Below are 19,671 nucleotides of genomic sequence, written 5' to 3'. Positions count from 1 at the left end.
TGCAACGGCCAAGTTTGCCTTTTTTTTTCTAAAAAAATGATTATTTAGAACATATTACGATGAAATTGGAATTATAGAAATTAGAAAAGCACAGGTGGGCATTCGAGTGAGATTTTTTTTTAAAACACTAACAACTGCGATTCCAACATGAGAAAGAATTGTTTTCCATCTGAATACATGCTAACCTCATGCCAGACTTGAAACAACAATTATTACTTTAATATTGACACCACGATCCCTTTTTTTTCTTGTTGTTTCATCTGAACACAAAATTGATATTTTCTAAAGAATAAATTTCAGATATAACAAGTAAAAAAACAATTCCGCCTATTCTGCTCTGGAATTTTTTTTTCCACCAAGAATGATGGAACACCTTATCACCAAAGGCGGATCTGTATTGTTGTTTAATACTGCCCTTGACCCAATTACACAATAACTAAATAACAACCCATATTAAGAATTCTTTGCGCCAGCCCATATCTCTTGGCTCCATCATTGCTTCGTCTCCTAGGCGTTTTCTGCCAAGTTTTTTCAATGAATTTGCTTACAATCCTGCTTTAAACTCAAAAGGAGGGGTCCTCATCTCTTGGAAAAGATCCCTCTCTCTGATTAATTCCTGGTCCTCAAGGCACTCTTTAACTGTCCTACTAAAATCAAATTCTGGTCAGTTGTTCTATATAACCACCGTATATGGGCCGACGGACGACGACCTAAAACAGCAATTCATATCGGATCTCCGAAACATTGCAGATTTAGTTGATCACCCGTGGATTCTCGCGGGCGACTTTAACCTTGTTCGTTGGTTGACGGATCGGTCCGGAAATCAGAGAAACTTTAATCTAATGCAACTGTTTAATGATTTCATCTCTGATGCAGGGTTAGTGGACACGCCGATAAAGAACAGGAAGTTCACCTGGACAAGTAAGAGACCGGACCCCGTCTTTTCAAAAATTGATCGAGTCCTCACCTCGGCTGAATGGACCGTGGCATATCCCGTTATCACTTTGGAGGCACTAGAAATCCTGATCTCGGATCACACGCCGCTGCTATTGTCTTGCAAAGGGCTCCAACAGCAAGCACGAAATAACAAATTCGAGTGCTTTTGGTTTAACTATGAGATGCCACGGGCAATGGTTCAGAATCTATGGAATAACCCAGCAACACTAGAGCCACTGCTACACTTTCACAAGAAAACAAAGATGCTGCACAAGGCTCTCTCAATTTGGCAGAAACAGAATTTTGGAGTCATGCAAAAAGAATTGCAGGGTGTCAGGGATGAAATTCTCAGAATTGACAAATTGGAGGAGCAAGGACCTTTAGACCAGCAGCTCTTCTTGGAAAGAATTCGGCTGAGAGAGAAAGCCTTCCAACTGGCCAATAACATCGAAATCAAGTGGAGGCAGCGCTCACGATGCAATTGGTTGGCCCAGGGAGACCGAAACACTCGTTTCTTTCATGCTATGGCCTCCTCAAGACTGAGGCGCAACTTGGTGCTATCAATTGAAGAGAATGGCTCTCTCATCAGTGAACAGAAGGAAATCATGGAGGTCTTTGCTCTCTCTATGCAAGAGGTTCTGGGCACATCCGCACAAGTGATCCCATTCGATGCCTCTGCCTTATACCCGACAAGCTTGGACCTGTCCCCTCTAGAGCAACAATTCACCTTGTCAGAAATTGAGGCAGCCGTGCGACAATTAGCCAATAACAAGGCCTCGGGGCCGGATGGACTCCCGAACGAATTCCTAAAGATCTATTGGAATGAGTTGAAGCTGGAAATACTGGGGATCATGTCTGATTTCTATCATGGAAGGTTGAACCTTCAGCCGTACAATGAGGCATGCATAGTTATGGTTCCCAAACTAGAAACCCCACTAACCACAGCAGATTTCAGGCCAATCAGTGTACTAAACCTGATCCCTAAACTCATCTCAAAGATCCTCTCTAATAGACTAAGACGGTTCTTACCGGATCTCATTTCCCCTAACCAAACGGCCTTCGTCCATGGTAGACAAATATCAGAAAACTTTGTTGCAACCCGTGAACTTCTGCATCATGTCTCTCAGGGCAAGTTTAAGGCCGTCTTTCTCAAGGTAGACTTTCGAAAAGCCTTCGATTCGGTCGAATGGGACTTCCTCAAGCTAATCATGGCTGCCAGGGGATTTCCGCCGCGTTGGATTAGGTGGATGGCTGAAATCAGGTCGACCTCCACCTCTACTGTGCGCATAAATGGGATGAACTCAGCTCCGTTTAAGCATAGAAGGGGTCTCCGTCAAGGAGACCCATTATCTCCGATGCTATTTGACCTCGCCGTCGATGTCTTCCAGTGCATGATAAACGCAACTAATCAGCTACTTCAAGCACCACTCTCCAATCGGATCCCAGAACCAATACTAGCTTTACAGTACGCTGATGATACTGCAGTACTGATGAATGCTGAAATCACCACACTGGTTTCCTTCAAGCTGATCCTGCGCCTATTCTCAATGATTTCTGGTCTACAGGTCAACTTCCAGAAGAGCACTTTTATCCCCATCAATCTTGAAGAAGAGGAGTCTCAGCTGGTTGGTGAGATCATTAGCTTTCGTAAAACAAACTTTCCGGTACAGTACCTGGGTATGCCCCTTACAATCAAGAGGCCGACAAGAAGCCAATTCATGCCACTCATTGAAAAGGTCGAAAGAAAGTTACAATCTTGGCAGTCCAAGTTGATCTCTAAAGGTGGTAGACACCAGTTGGTAAAATCTGTACTATCAGCTTTACCTACTTACTTCATGCAGTGCTTTCTTCTCCCAAAGTGGGTAATTGAGAGAATAGACAGAGCTAGGCGCTCATTCCTCTGGGGTAACTCAAATAGAAGGGATAACGGTATCTCCCTTTGTAATTGGGAGATGGCAACTTTACCAACCGAATGGGGGGGGCTTGGCCTGCCAGATTTGCATAGGAAGAACATCTCGCTACTCGTCCGATGGTGGTGGAAGGGTTACACTCAAAAGAACTCATTGTGGGGATCCATAATTATCAGAATCCGATGGCAAGGCGTGTATGTAGCTGGTCCAAATCTATGGTCGAGAGTCGGGTCCTTCTTTTGGGTCCAATTAATCAGTATTAAGCACTACTTTCATTTTGCCACCTCTTGGGTCATCGGAAATGGCAGTACCGTGTCTTACTGGTATGACAATTGGGGGATTGGATGTTTAGCACAAACAGGGACAAGGCAGATCGGCGCCTCTATGTCTGTAAGGCAGGCGGCTCAAAACCAGGCTTTGATGCATGATCAGGACTTACTGTTCAATGATGAAAGGGATGAACTTCAATGGAATTGGGGTCCCACCTATTCTGCAAAAACGGTATACGCCTTGCTCATGGGAGGGGGCAGAATTGCTTGGTCATTCAAACAGATTTGGAAATATCGTATACCTCCCACAGTCAGAATTTTCATCCATTTGCTACTATCAGGCAAAATTCTTACTAGGGATGTAATGCAAAGAAGAAACTTCAATTGTCCCTTGCATTGCGAGCTGTGCAATGGAACAGCACGGGAATCTGCAATACATCTCTTCTTTGAATGCAATTATGCCATCCAGACTTGGAGTGGGGTAGTTCATGCTGCTGCGATCCCCTCCCCCTCCGTGCAGGAGTCTGTGCAGCGTACTTGGAGCACTTCTACACCTCGTTCCAAGACGGAACGCACAAAGTGGTCAATTGTTATGGCGTGCACTTGCTGGAATTTGTGGAAGCAAAGGAACAAAGCAATCTTCGAAGGGAAGAGGATACTTCCGGATATCCTAGCTGAGTGGATCGTCAGTGAAGCCACGCTGGGAGAAGTTCTGCTAGGGTGGGTGGTTGGCTGTTTGTATGTTTGAGTTTGGGAGCTTTTGAATTTCTTTTAGTTTTTCTATCTAGGTACCAAGATACTGGTACGATAGCCTGGGTACAGTGATAGGAATGGTCAGGCTGTTTTTGAATGCTACTTGATTGTGTGGTTGTAACCTATCGCTCCTTTTTAATAAATCACAACTGGCAGACGCCGCCTGTTTTTCCCTCAAAAAAAAAAAAAAAAAAAGATAAAATAAAGGAAAATAACGATACAAAAAAGAAATCTCCGATAAAAAATGAAAGATCAGCCAAAAATAGACAAACGAAGCAATAGATTGTTGGATTGTTGGACTTATTAGATCAATAGATACATTGTTGAATTTATTGAAAATTCCGTATTTATTGTTAGATTGTTGGATTTATTAGATCATTGGATGAATTGTTGAATTTATTGAAAATTTTGTAGTTATTGTTAAATTGTTTTGCCTATTCCTGACTCAAATTCTGAGTACGCCACTGCTTATGACCCTGTACAGAACAGGAAGTATTCCTGAGCTTATGTTCAAGCGAGAATATTTTTATATGGCAAAGTACTTGTGTAGTAGATGTAAACATTCAGTACTGATGAGCTAGTTTTAATTTAAAGTGTATCATCAAGTACTATCTTAATTTCTCTGAATCAGTTCATGCCACTAAAGATGATAGTGTATGAGACACCAGGAGAGCCTGGGGGTCCACCTTCTGAGATTCCCGAGTTCCAGATGAAGAAGAAACCTCAGAACCATTTTTGACCCTTAGTGATAATTAGTCTTAGTCCTTTGTTAAGTGGCTTAGTATTAGCAACTCTTAATTATTTTTGGTCTTTAGATGTTACTGGTATCTGGATTTGTTATGTTTTATGCTTTGTTTTGATTGCCTCATGATGCTGCTATACTGGTAGTGTCTGATGAGTTTTGGTTCGTGTAATTAATTATTTCAGTAATATAAAATGGGCAATAGCCTTTAAAAAAAAGAAAAAAATCAAGTACTATCTTATTCTAAATTCTTGCATCTAGTTTCAAAATAACACACTAAGTTCAACTGTTGTGCAGAGTTAACACAGCTTAGAATTTCTACAACATTGACAAAAGTAAGATGAGTATTCCACCAATATTAAAACACATCAACATAATAATATCAGAAATTTAAACCTAAATTACAAATGGTCAGGATCTAGGTAGCAAAACAAACAAAGCCTTGGCCTCTTCTTTCTACTTCTTTAGTCATCATCCGACTACTTTATCCAAACAAACAAAACGGGAAAAATAAATTATTACTACACAATTACACTGAATATTGTCCCTCGTCAGAAGCAGAGACCCAACCTTCTAGGAATATAAATCAGAGGCCATGTTAGGTCAAATAATCCTATTATCACAATCACACCACACAACTGAATTGTAAACTAATTACAGACTGATTACAACAAAGAACACCAAATCCCGGAGATAATTTAGCAAATTTCATATAAACCATACAGCTAGTGCTCATACTTGACGTGCCCCTTCAATATACCAGGAATTAGTGGTGAGGTGGGGACTTTACCAAGGTTATTAGTTGACTTTGTCACCTTTTACGGTTGTGGTATTGGTACTGGTACTGATACTGATACTGGCATGTGATTATGTTGGTACGACATTAAGCTTTGTGCATTGGAGCACTCTGCTCCATTTGAAGTCAATCCATGCTGGGACTCCCCGCCATTCTGTTGTTCTTTCTCATTGAATCTCATTGCTTTTAGCACAAATGAATCATCATGCAATTCAAAAGGAGTGCTAGATTTGTAATAAGGAAAAGAAAGACCAACAGTGTCATTAGAGTTAGAAAAGATGGATCCTACCATCTTTTTGATAAAAAATTGTGCGAGTTAGGTTAGAAATGAGGATAGGGGGTAGTGACGGGATCAGTTAAATTGTACAGGCATAGTTGGAGGTGGATTTAAATTTAACACTGTGTAAATACAACCCATTTTTTTTTATCAATATATTTGTTAGCAGCATTTTCCGCTAACCATAAAAAAAAAGGATGGATTCTACCAGATATTTGTTATCTTTGTGGGCAAAGTGAAGAATCAGTGATATCATCTTTTTAATAAATATTATTTCGTATTCTCTTACTTACATCTACTCTCCTGCGCGTATTATCATGCTCGCACCAGCAACCATAGTGTGAGATGATCAATGAAAATCCTTTGCATGATGTTCTGAACAAGAAACTTTCAATTGCTTATAGAAGAGAACTTTTATGGTTGCATGCTGTGCCGAGTATGCTGATCTTTTAACTGGCAAGCTTTTCAAAAAAGAGAGCGAGATGCAACCGAATGAAGCTACAATAATTTCTGTTCTAGTTTCTCAAATTTTGATAAAATTATAATTTTAGAGACGAGGCTACATAAATTCTCCTTTTGTCTTTTAACCAACAGGGGCAATTTTGTTTCCACTTTTTGTTGGGCAGTTGGGCTTGTTTGTTTTCAAATGTTTCCTCTCTTCCATTTCAATAGAACAATTAGATTGGTTACAAAAGATGGGCATGTTCAGCTTATTAAGTATCAACCAATCATTTTACTTTCCTTAAACGCATTCTAGTTTTTATTAGGTGGAGGGGTTACTTCAATAATTTTTCATACTGATTTTAATTAGAAAAATTGTTATTTAATCAGTACTCACTAATTACCAGGCTGCGCTATAATTAGTTGAGGCTGTACTCTATTACATGTCACGTTTGTTGCACTTCCCTAACTAGATCTTATGTTATTTTGTTAGTAACAAAGAATGTATATTCCTATATAAGACAATCCAAATCTTAATTTTTCTCAATAAAATTCTATTAATAATCATAATTAATGATGTTGAAATCATTCTTACCTCTGCTCTTGGTGTTGGCCATTTCATTTGAAGTTGCATCATGCATAAGACCTACATTTGAGATTGCCAAGCTCGACTCTGCGAAGCATTTCACCGCAAGTAGCCTACTTCCAAACACGTACAAATTCGAAAAGCATGTGGAACGGGGCAGACCAAAGATGCAACCACATCCCAAACTGCCGCCAAGCAAAGGAGCTCCTGAGACGAGTGATTTTTACGTAAACCCAACTAAGGATTTTGTTATCCTCCGTGACGTTCCGTCAGGTCAAAATCCGATACATAATCCTTGATTTGGCTTTATAAAGAGGAGGAGTTGTCAATAATTGATGCAAGTGTGATAACTAATTAAGTTTGTGGTGTGTTACCTTTGTGAATGAATAATTATAAATAAAATAAAGAGAGTTGAGCTTTAAACTTTTTATGTGTTTCAACCGTTGATTATATATATTTTTTCCCTCATTTTTCGATCTCTCATTTATCCTGCTCGATGACTCATTTTTTTTTTTAATTGCTTCTCTCCTTATTTAAGAAAAATACTTGATGCGCATAAAATAAAACAAAACACTTAAGAATTGTGTTCATTTGCATAATTTCTTGTACGACTTGTAATGTTATAATTTTGGGGGTTTTCATATATATCCCTCAAAAGTTTCAATATTACGTATTTATCCCTCCAAAATCAATAATTACATATTTATCCTTGAAAATTATACAAAATCACATATTTGTCCAATCTAACTCTATAACATATCAAATATCTCCAAAAATAATTAAATAATATTTTATTTTAACTTTAAAATTTATGTTACAATATTAACTAATAGAGGAGGGATCAAGTTACAACAAACATTTTCTACATTTTCAAAGTCCAAATCGTCAATCCAAACCATTAGATGTGATCTCTACAATAAAATGTGTTTGGAGACCAAATTTTACATTTTTTGGAATTTTTTTACTATTTATTAAGATGGGTACAAAATTCAATGGTCTGAATTTGACTAGTTTTTGTACCCATCTTAATAAATAGTAAAAAAAAATCCAAAAAATATAAAATTTGGTCTCCAAGCACATTTTATTGTAGAGATCACATCTAACGGTTTGGATCGACGATTTGGACTTTAAAAATGTAGAAAATGCTTGTTGTAACTTGTCGTAACTCAAAAATTGTTGTAACTTGATCCCTCCTCTAACTAATAATATGTTGACCATTATACCCTTCAGTCTCTTTAGTTCTCCTGAGTTCTCTACTCTGTAAGGCGCCAAACCTCTCTCGCATCTCTCTCCAAACGCACCAAATCACATATTTCTCCCCGTCTTTCCTAGTCACCTCCCCTCTCACAGATTTCTGCAGCCCCTCGCTGCTTTAATCTTCCATTTCTGTTTGGGGAAAGAGGTGGGAGGTTTGGCGCCTTAGAGAGAAGACAACTTAGATGGACTAAAGAGACAAAAACAAAGAGCATAATAGTTAACATAACTTTTAATTAGTACTGTAAAATATTTTTTTAAGTTAAAAAAAAATTATTTAATTATTTTTGGGAATATTTTATATGTTATAGAGTTAGATTGGACAAATATGTGAATTTGTATGATTTTCAAGGATAAATATGTAGTTATTGATTTTGGAGGGATAAATATGTAATATTGAAACTTTTGAGGATATCCATGAAATTGCCCCTATAATTTTTATCAATTTAGAAAAAGATAAATATTTGTGCTCAAAATTTGTGAGTAGTATTTTATGCTGTATTGATGTAGTGTGGATACGAGGAGATATGATGCAAGAGGTTCTAACTTCTTATGTTAATTCAAAACCTTGGCAGCCTCGAATAAGTTTTAAATAAAACATGAGGAGGTTCAAATGCATTCATTTTTTGTGTCTTTATCATGCCTTAATTTTTAAAAACTTTAATAACTCAAAAAGTCAAATCTTAAAATTCAAAATAAAAGCGTTGGATATGAACTACATCATTTATCTATGTACGTGTAAAAAATTATAGCATTTCAGCTTTGTTTTGGTTGTTATCTTGAACTTGTAAAAATGTATATTAATGTGGATAATTTCTAGACGTTGATTTTTCAACTTATTAATTCATATAAAAGCAAAATCAAAATGTGATAATTATTTATTGGCACATAGATAAAATAAAATAGATCACATCTAACGATTTTATTTTGAATTTTAAGGTTTAAAATTTGAGTTATTTAAGTTTTTAAAAATGAAGATATAATGGAGGCACAAAAAATGAAAGCATTTGAACCCTCATAAAACATAACATAGATTAAGGGCTTACAAGAAAGTAATACCTATTCGGTCAGAAATTCTTTATTTGATCAAATTGATTATTTAGAGTCAATGTGGACATGTGGTGTCCTTACAGACCAGAAATGCTAACTTGAGGGATTTTGAATTTAGGGAGGGGTCGATGATGCAATTTGGGTCTAAGATTTGAATGCTTGAAACTTGGTTTTTGGCAAGTTAGTGTTTGAATTCGAATTGCAACGGCCATGTTTGCCTTTTCTAAAAAATGATTATTTATAATATATTACGATGAAATTACAATTATAGAAATTAGAAAAGCACAGGTGGGCATCCCGTGCTCAATAAGATTTTTTTTTACACCGGCCGCCAAAAGAAAAAAAAAAACATGAGCTAGTTACTGATAACATGTCCAAATTGAAAACGAGACTAACAACTGTGAGTCCAACGTGAGAAAGAATAGTTTATACTTTAATTTTCCATCTGAATACATGCCCAACCTCATGGCAGACTCGAAAGAATAATACTTTAATATTGACACCACGAGCTCTTTTTTTTTTTTTCTAATTGTTTCATCCGGAAGCAAAATTGCCCACTCCGTGCATCTTATAATTTAAATTTCATCGTAATATTGTCTAAAGAATAAATTTCAGATGAAACTTTGATTAAATAAAAAAAAAATCAGCGATAATACTACTTCCTGTGGGGGTGCAAACGGATTGGATACAGATCGGATAGTGGTAAAATCATATCCGTATCCGCTTTTATTTTTCGGATACGGATATGGATATCCGTATCGGATATTAACTGGATAGGAATATGGATATCCGTTTTTTATACTAGTAGATAACATAAAAAGTTTCATAATATATATTAAACTATGTAGTATATATCTACTATTTGGATACGGATAATTGAAATTCAAAACTATATCCGTATTTGTATCCGCACAAATATTCGTATATCAAATATCCGTATCAAATTTTTGGATACGATCGAATGATATCCGATCCGTTTGCACCCCTAACTTCCTGGCAAAGCTGTTTTACACGGGAAAGTACTTGTGCTACTTGTGTAGTAGATTTATAAGCTAATTTTAATTTGAAGTGCATCATCAAGTACTATCTTATTCTAAAAATCTTGCGTCTAGTTTCGAAATAAAACACCATGTTCAACCGTTGCTCAGAGAAAAACATAGCGCAAAGAATTTGTACAACATTGACAGAAGTAAGATGAGTTATTCCAATATTAAAACACGTCAACATAATAATGTCAGAAATTTAAACCTAAATTACAAATGGTCAGGATCTAGGTAGCAAAACAAACAAAGCCTTGGCCTCTTCTTTCTACTTCTCTAGTCATTATCCAACTACTTTATCCAAACCAAAAAAGAAAAAAAGAAAAAGAAATTATTACTACACAATTACACTGAATATTGTCTCTCGCCAGAAGCAGAGACCCAACCTTCTAGGAATATAAATCAGAGGCCATGTTAGGTCAAATAATCCCTATTATCACAATCACACCACTCACCACATATCCTCATCCAACCGAATGTAAACTAATTACAGACTGATTACAACAAAGAACATGAAATCCTGGAGATAATTCAGCAAATTTCATATAAACCACACAACTAGTGCTCATACTTGACACGGCCCTTCAGAATACCAGGAATTGGCGGTGAGGTGGGGAGTTTACCGAGGTTATTAGTTGACTTTGTCACCTTCTGCGGTTGTGGTATTGGTACTGGTACTAGTACTGGCATGTGATTATGTTGGTACGACATTAAGCTTTGTGCATTGGAGCACTCTGCTCCATTTGAAGTTAACCCAAGCTGGGACTCCTCGCCATTCTGTTGTTCCTTCTCATTGAATCTCATTGCTTTTAGCACAAATGAATCGTCATGCAATTCAAAAGGAGTGCTGGATTTGTAATAAGGAAAAGAAAGACCAACAGTGTCATTAGAGTTAGAATAATATTGGTTGGTCATAACAGGTACAACATTAGTGAAATTAACAACTGGTGCTGTACCTGTTGAAGTCGAAATGTACCAGCTGCATGTCTTCTGATATCTCCACCTCCACAGTTGCATGAGGACGAGTCTGTTTTTAGAGTTTGGTACATGAATACAATGCATTAGAAGAAAAAAAAAATCTAACTGAAGAAACAATTCAAAAGAGTAGAAACAATTACCTGAACCAAGATAAAGGGCAAAGCAACTCCACCAGATGGAGTATTTCCTGATCCATACAGCTGTTCATTTCTTTGAACTAAGTTTTCAAGACCTAATGCCTGAGAGAAAAAAATACACTATTCTTAGACAAAAATTGGGTGAGTTTTAAGCAATGACCAAATCAACTGATGCATATCAGCATTTGTACAACTCTTAAATACCAAATCTGCTTAAGTTGATTTTACTTTATTTGGTCTTGAGGAAAGAAAAACCCATTTAAGGCAGGACAAAAGCGTGGACATAAAGCAACATGCCTAAGAGAAACCTAATAGTTGGACTTCCATCAGCAGGGAACTAGAAAAATATTAGGGAGTTTTGAACCAAGCATGAATATACAAACTGTAGCTTGCAAATTAAGAAGTACCAGTGTAATCACAAAAGACTAATGAAATAATGAATAAGATATGCTTGGTACAAACAAAGTGTAGACATAGGGATGTAGAGAAGTCACGGCATGGCATGTGTGCCGGACACGTGCCATGATGTGTCCTGTGACCATTCACATGATGTGACCATCCTTCGGAAACTTGGCATGGCATGTCACACGAAAGATCTAGTCATGACACAAAACATCACGTGGTCACGCAATTCACATGCAACTAGGACCGTTAGGTCATGATCGAATGGTGAATCTTGAATAAACTAACATATATTATGAAAAAAAAGTTAAATTTGACCAAGCGCGACAAACATGACCAATCATGGTGCAACGAAGGTGCCGTGACCATCCTTCCGAATTTGGTCGCGGCACAGCACGACACGTATTTACATCCCTATTGTGTAGTCCAATGAATAGAGCTCAATATTCTTACTTGGTCTTGTAACTCTTGCAAATAAGCGGATTTTTTGTCAATTCTACTTTTTAGTCCTGCTAATTCTGTCTGTAAAAAAAAAAACAGTTTAAAATAAAAAAAAAAAGCAGGAAGGAATATAACTGAACATGGTACAGATAACTAACAAATGTACCTTCAATTCTTCAACATCATTTAGGCTAGTCCGCGGCAACCCTTTCCATTGTATTTCCTTCTTATCTTTAGATATTATATCCATGGCCATGAGCACGTTTAGGGCATCATATACTCTTCGGCGTATGTTCTTCTCATCATATTGTTGCTGAAATGTTTTTACCATATCACACATAAATGACATGCATATGAAATCTAAGGAGAATTGTCTTTTTGCCTATACCAACAGAAACCCAATCTTTCCAATAGAGACCACTTATACACCCTTCAAAGGACACTCAGTAGGACATTAAAAGCAACGAAGAAAAACAAAGGCAAGTAGATACTTTTTTGAGGGACCTTCAGAACAAAATCTAATGTTTTTCAGGGTCTATAAAAAAACTAAATTAAATCGAAAAATGCACACTCAGGGAAAAAAAATTAGCTTACCTGATCTGGAGACGAAAAATTGCTAGCAGGATCAGCGAATTCAGCTACAAGCTCATCAGCCACCTAATCAAATGAAAAAAAAAGTATATATGCAATTGAGTAAGGTACAGCTCCAAATTTTAATTTGGGTACATAAGATTACAAATCAGAACCATCAACAAGAATCAGTAATTCTATAGATTTACATGGGAGAATGTTAGGCTATAATTGGTAAAAATTGCAGCATTGTCTAAAAGTGATATATAAAAGGAATGAAGAAAATTTAGGTTGAAAACACAATTTGAAAATCAAATGTGCAAAACATTTTTAAAGCAATATAGTTTAGATGGAGGGGGTATGATTTGGAACTTATTCGGTAGCAAATGGTATTTTTTTTTATTTTTTACTTGATCTTTGTTGGGGTTGATTTATTACTAATGTACTAGATGGCTTCCAAAAAATGAAAACTATGGTACAGATACTACTTTTATAGCAAAATTAAATTAACAATAAAAGATTAAAAATAATAAATTGCAACAATATACCTCATTGTAGGTTGTTCTTCCCTTGCTTTCAACTTTTTCACAAACTGAATAATTAGAAAGAAAATCACTATCAAATCAATCTATCTATTTATTTAGAAAGAAAAAAAAACAGTGCTGCAAATGAAAAATTAAAATAATATGTTTATTTCAGCCAAATTCATACAAACTTCAAAGACTTAATTAGAGGGGAAAAAAAAATAGTAGCTTGCTAAGGCTGAAATCAAATTTATATATTCAAATACTTCACACACCTCTCATGCTAAATTGACGTAGCCCTCTTCCACCTTTATCTGGACCAACAGCTCGTGCTCCCCTCTTTTTCTTCTTACTAATAGGCAGCAAAACAAAAAAAAGAGAAGTACAGATTATTTTAGATACACCGAATTGGTGATACTTAGCATTTGACAAAATAATAGATTCAAATTTATCTCCAGATAATCTACATAACACAGAAAAATAAACAATGATGTACAAAACTAGTAAACATGGAGCAAATCAATCCAGTACCAACTGATACAATACTAAAGTCTCAGCACCATGCATAACCATTTCATGTACCAGATCTGAAACTCTAGTCCTTGACATTACCACTGGAAACCACATGAATTAGGCTTCTGGTGAAATTACCTGTGATTTATACAGATAATGAACACAACATGGTAAACACTCACAATTCAACTAAAAAGAGGAGTAAACACAATAAAATCAAACAAATAAGTGAATAGATCACTCAATTACTGAAACACTAGATCAAAACCGTACTTATTACCAGAAATCGATCTTAATAAGATCAAAGGAAACTCTAATACAGAAAAGTACGAATGGATCTAGTAAGGAGAAAATGTGAGTAGCGAAAGACAACCTTGCAGCAGCCTGAGAAGAACCCGCAGCCTCGTCAGCGTGGATGTCTAGATTATTGAGCCTGACAAAAGTGCTCTCGCCAGCAGGAGTCATCGCCGCTGCTGGCGCAACTGACTGAGTCGGTTCAGACGGAGAGCCGGCGCTGCCGCTAGTAGATGCGGAGTGGGCCCCACTGGCGGAGATAGGAGGTGTTCTCCATGAAGAGCGGCCACCGGTGGTGTTGGCCGGGGCGGCGGCGGTGATGACCATGTCCCCAGTTTAGAGATAGAGAGAGGAAGCGAGATGGAGAAGCAACGGAAGTCGGATTAGAAGAGGAGGGAAGAAGAAAAAAGAAAAGGTAAAAGAGAAGAAAAAAACCCTAACGACAAGAAAAGAGGGAAAGGGGAAGGCGGGGAGGTGCATTTGTTTGGAGTAGTTTCGGTTGGGAGGGTTGTCGAGTGGAGGGAGAGAGGGTTCGTTTACGCTGTATGGTGTAGCATTCAATGCGTGAACCTCAATACCATTTCTTCATTCTGGCGTTTTTATTTCACATTTTTTTTTTTTTTAAATTAGGCAGATAAGAAATTACTTATCTAAAAATTTTAAACTATTCAGAAGCAGTGATTTCTTACAAATCTAAAATGAGGACGGTTTAAATGTCTTTATTTTCTATGTCTTCATTATGTATCTATTTTTAAAACATTAATAACTTAAATTTTAAAACTCAAATATCAAAATAAAACTGTTAGATTTGATCTTTATTATTTTCTCTATGTACATATAAAATATCACAGTATTCAACTCTGTTCTGATTGACATCAAGAGCTTATAAAAATACATTGATATCGATAAATTTTTCAACTTAGTTATTCTTATAAAAACAAAATCGAAATGTAATAATTTTTATGTACATATAGAAAAAAATAATATAGATCATATCTAACGGTTTTATTTTGATATATAAGGTTTAAAAAAATTGTTATTAAAACTTAAAGAAAATGAAAATGTGATGGAAGCACGAAAAATGAAGGTATTTGAACCCTCCTTGTTTAAAATATAACATAAAAGTGTAAAATGTAGTCAACAAAAAATCATGTTAAACGGTTCAGATCAACTATTTAAATTTTAAAAATAAAAAATATTAATTTATAAAACGGACCAATTCAATCGCTATGCATAGTAGCCTCACTTTGTGCTAAATATATGGTGTGTTAAATTATAGTTGTGTGACTTGTGCATTTACTGAATAAAATATATACATAAAAGTAACTGTTTATGAAACGAGTTGTAGTACTAAATAGTAAATATGATGTATGGGTTAGGTGACAATGGTAATGCTAAAAATTGTAGGCAAAGACCTCGAGAGAGATCAGTAGAATGTAGCACCAAGATGACATCCAAATAGCTTGGCGGGATAAGTTCGAATAATGGCGTGTCTCATTCGTATTTTAAAAAATTAATAAAATGTATATATAGATGTAATATATGTTATCTAATATTATGTTAATAAAATACGGTGAGATTTGATATATATTTCAACATATATTAATTTCATAAAAAAAATTAACGGTTTATAAGTAATATTTTTATGTATTATAAAATAATACTTAAATTTTATAAATTCAATTGTAACCTGTAACATCTTTACGAATTTGCTTTTGAATTTTTATTTTATTTGAATCTCTTTTGAAAATATATATATTGTCCAATTGTCAAAATAATCATTCTCATATGATCCGTCTTCATTTATAATTATCAGAAAAACATGATGTATAATTAAAATTTTTAAATAAAATACGACATGTATAATTAATAAAATTCTTATTTATATTAGAGTACACAAAATATATTTTTCTTGAAAATTAAATTAAATATAAAGTACTCTTGAGTTGTTTTTGGGTTTGGAATAATTTGAATTTGAGTAGTCTTAAGAAGTGTTCTAAATAGTGCTATTGCGTCGCTATAACGTTTTCATATCTTGAATGCTACGCTATGAGATAAAAGTGCGTTATTTCAGCTACAACCGCTATAGCAGTAATAGTGGTTCGCTATCTGCGCTACACACTAAGCGCTATAGCGCATGCTATGCTACATAGGCTTTTGTATAAAGGTCCAAATTGAAAATTAATTTTAAAGATCAATTTTTTCAAAGTCTAAATTGATTTTGTTTTAAATAGAAAAAAATATATAATTTATTATATGAAGCCTATATTTTTTATAATAGAAAAAAATATATAGTTTATGTCATGATGTTTAGGTTATTTTGAATGGAAAATGATAGATAGTTTATGATATTATTAGTAATATTATGAATAGTAATTTGGACTTTGTATTGGTACAATATGAATATTCTAATTTTTTAATCAATTTTGTGTTACTTATTGCTCTATGAGATTTTAGATAATGTTAATAATTAGTATAAATATAAAATATATTTTTTTAATCAAAACACTATGTATGATAGTTTTTGTTATAGCTATGCTATTCGCAATAGTTTTTTTTTAACCTTTCCACTATCACGCGATAATCGCTATTTAAAAGCTTGGTCTTTTAAGTTGCAACCTTCTCAATTTCGAATTAGGTCAATTTGACTTCGAGTTAGTTTAACATTTTATAATTATGGATCGATATAGATTGGACGTGTCAAATCAGATGGGTCCGTTCAATGATCAGGTTAGGAGTTGTCTTTAATTGTAATAGTGATTTCTCTGTGCTCTTTGTTTAAGCAAACTAGATGGTATAAAACCATTGGCATAGTTAGGCGTAGTATTTTCTTAGATTTTTTTTTTTAATATAAAGATATAATGACAACTTGACAATAATGATAATTAACATTAAAATTTGGTGAAATAAAATACTGAAACTATATGTGTAATTTTAATGAGTAGGGTTAAAATGTTCTATTAGTTTTATGTTCCATTTGTGCTCCACATTGTTATCTTCGTTTTCAAAATACAAACAGTCGATCGGAACCGTTTAACACAATCTTCATATTAAAATGTGTTTGGAGACCAAATTTTAAAAAAAAATTAGAATATTTTAGATATATACAAATCACTGTTTTGGATGCATGGTCTAGAATCATCTAAAAAACAGTGATTTTGTACCTATCCAAAAGTATAGTAAATAATTTTCAAATAAATAAAATTTGGTCTCCAATCACATTTTAGTATAGAGATTATATTGAGCAGTTCATATTAGTTATTTAGACTTTAAAAATGAAAATAACGATATCGGGCATGATTGAGACACAAAATCATGAGAAATTTTAACCCTACTCACTTTTCATTTAGACTGTGCTCCAGAAGCCTATCGCGCAAAGGAAGGGGAAGGAAGACGAAGGAAGGGGAACGCGCTCGTGTGGGGGGGGGGGGGGGGGAGGGGGGGGGGTTTACGAATTTCGCATCTTTGTACGCTTAATTTCCCCTTGCCACAGTGCTGTCCCCCCTCCTCTCCTCTTCGATCTCCCCGTTTCTGGAGCGAGTAAACCAGGCGGGCAGCTCCGGTCTAAGAGCTTCTCCCCTCCCTTTCCTTTAATGAGGGATTTCTACCCCCGATTGGAGCACACCCTTAGGTTGACTATGTATTAAATTGGGTAAATTTTGTCGGAGGTCACTAAATTTTGCCTACACGCCTTAGGATTACTATATAAACCCTATGTTCTCCATGACTACACGCCTTAGGATTACTATATAAACCCCTCATGTAATAGGAATTGGTGTGCATGTTTTAGTTGCGTATGTTCATATATTAAAGTAGAATAGTGCGTGCAAATTCTGGAGTTGGAGAAGGGAAAGCTCTCGAAGGCCAAGGTGGAAGAAGAAGACGTCATCTAAGGAAGATGTTTCTCTAGGTTTTAGGTTATGTCTTTCTTATTTAATTTCTTTTATTTTGTCATGGCTTTGAGTAGCTAACATTCTCCTCTCTAGGGTTTGGATGTATTGAATTCTATATTATCTCTTTATTATATTTATTTTTCTTTTATGTTTATTTGAGATTTCATTATTCTTTGAATGTTATTGAAATATGTCCTTACATATATAGTTCTGTTTACTATATGCCAATGTCATCCACATACTTATAGGTGTTAAGTCATTGTATCTCGGTATGAGAGGGAATACAAGTAAGTACTACAAACACTTCGACTAACGAGGCTTGACAGCGGTTCAAAGACTAGGGTTAGAATCCAGTGGGCTCCTTTGGCAGAATAAAGATTAGATATCATCTCAAATTATAATTAGGAATTTATTTATTACTTGTAATAAGTAGGGTTTAGGATTATTACTTAGCGAGTAATAGGAGAATGTGATTAATTAGATTAATGTGAGTGATTTAATTATATTACATCCTGTGATAATTTGAATTGTTCCCCACAAGCCGACCTTAGAGTCGGAGAACCTTTCAAATATGCATAGAACTGAACCCTGGCTTTCGTAGGGAATAATAGTACTGGTATGCAGCTCTGTTTGCGGGGTGGTCTATATCGTATCCGGCAATGACAGAAGACCGTATGCGGGTAGACATGCAGTGACAGAAGGCCGCTATTATTATTATTATTATTATTATTATTGATTAAGTATACACACTACAAATAATTCGAAGAACCTAGACTAATGCCAACGTTGTTAGATAACTTAAGATCTATTCCTGTAGATCGACACCCGACACTACTACACGGTAGGATTATGCACTTATAATCCGACAAAGTAGAATTAAAATAACTAAATATATATTTATATATACTAAAAGTTAGTAGTACTCATTTAGAGTTATCATTGGTGTGGCATATAAGAACACAACATCGATGTACAGTACCATGAAAGAAGAGTAATGATTTTGAATGTTGTAAAATTGGAGCACAAAGAGAGATACACTGGGGAAATTTATTACAGGTACGTGAGCCGGTACTAGCGACTAGTAATAGCAACATTAACATAATACATGGGAGCCTGTCAGTAATAAAAACACAGTTTTTTTTTTATACTGGAGGACTTCAAATACAATGCCTACTGTTTATTTTCATTTTACAATTTTTTTAGCTTTCCTTTCTTTTGACAACTGATCAACACTCTTGAGTTGAATTTCTTTGTATGCTTTTAAGTTACAAGTATCTTGTAACAGTCATTAATGAAATCAAATAGGAGCTTAACCCATATTTTTACTCAAAAAAAAATTGGTACTAAAGCCGGACACACGTAAAAAATGCAAAAGACTAGTATTGATAGCAACATAGTAAAATACAACAAATATATAAAACAACATCAAGTGATTTTCTACAAATATATAAAAATTGGTACTAACCCCTATTTTTACTACTTTTTTAGATAGACAGAAAGTGTTTGCTTTTGGATGATCCATAATTTTAAAATCAAGTGATTTTCTACTTATCTAAAAATAGTAAAAAAAATTCTAAAAAATATAAAATTTGGTAAGAATGTACATTTCCATATGGAGATTATGTTGAACGGTTTAGATTGACTATTTGAACTCTAAAAACGAAGATTTAAGTCCATAGCATGAGTCGTTGTGTAATATGCATATTACCATATATAGCCTCACTCAAACAACATATATAAATCAATAAAACAACATATATAAATCAGGTTTGTATGCCTTATATGCATCTTAAATCAATAAAACAACATATATAAATCAGGTTTGTATGCCTCATATGCATCTTAAAGCAATAAAACAACATATA

At 35.1% G+C, this 19,671-nt stretch overlaps 2 protein-coding genes across 3 annotated transcripts; one reads left to right on the top strand and one right to left on the bottom strand.

Moving 5' to 3' along the window:
• The first annotated feature begins 842 nt into the window (after positions 1 to 842).
• Positions 843 to 3,863, top strand: LOC144567103 (uncharacterized). Its single transcript, XM_078317157.1, has one exon. It carries the CDS (start codon positions 843 to 845, stop codon positions 3,861 to 3,863), a length of 3,021 nt encoding a protein of 1,006 aa, XP_078173283.1.
• Positions 3,864 to 5,290: 1,427 nt separating this feature from the next.
• On the bottom strand, positions 5,291 to 14,411 carry DPB (Transcription factor DP). 2 transcript variants are annotated; one of them, XM_078317266.1, is made up of 9 exons: positions 13,993 to 14,384; positions 13,382 to 13,458; positions 13,131 to 13,174; positions 12,607 to 12,669; positions 12,179 to 12,325; positions 12,025 to 12,093; positions 11,173 to 11,271; positions 11,011 to 11,081; positions 5,291 to 5,630 (listed from the first exon to the last, which is right to left on the bottom strand). In XM_078317266.1, exons 1-9 carry the CDS (start codon positions 14,238 to 14,240, stop codon positions 5,429 to 5,431), a joined length of 1,020 nt encoding a protein of 339 aa, XP_078173392.1. In that variant the 5' UTR covers positions 14,241 to 14,384; the 3' UTR covers positions 5,291 to 5,428. The 2 variants fall into 2 exon arrangements, with proteins under 2 accessions (XP_078173392.1, XP_078173391.1); XM_078317265.1 differs by lacking the exon at positions 5,291 to 5,630 and adding an exon at positions 10,215 to 10,901 and having other exon boundaries at positions 13,993 to 14,411.
• Between the last annotated feature and the right edge of the window lie 5,260 nt (positions 14,412 to 19,671).

This window comes from Carex rostrata, chromosome 16 (genome assembly GCF_964058835.1).
Source record: "Carex rostrata chromosome 16, lpCarRost1.2, whole genome shotgun sequence".
In the NCBI taxonomy this organism is placed as follows: Eukaryota; Viridiplantae; Streptophyta; class Magnoliopsida; order Poales; family Cyperaceae; genus Carex; species Carex rostrata.
The sequence above is the reverse complement of the archived record's forward strand: the minus strand, read 5'-3'. Positions and strand labels throughout refer to the sequence as shown.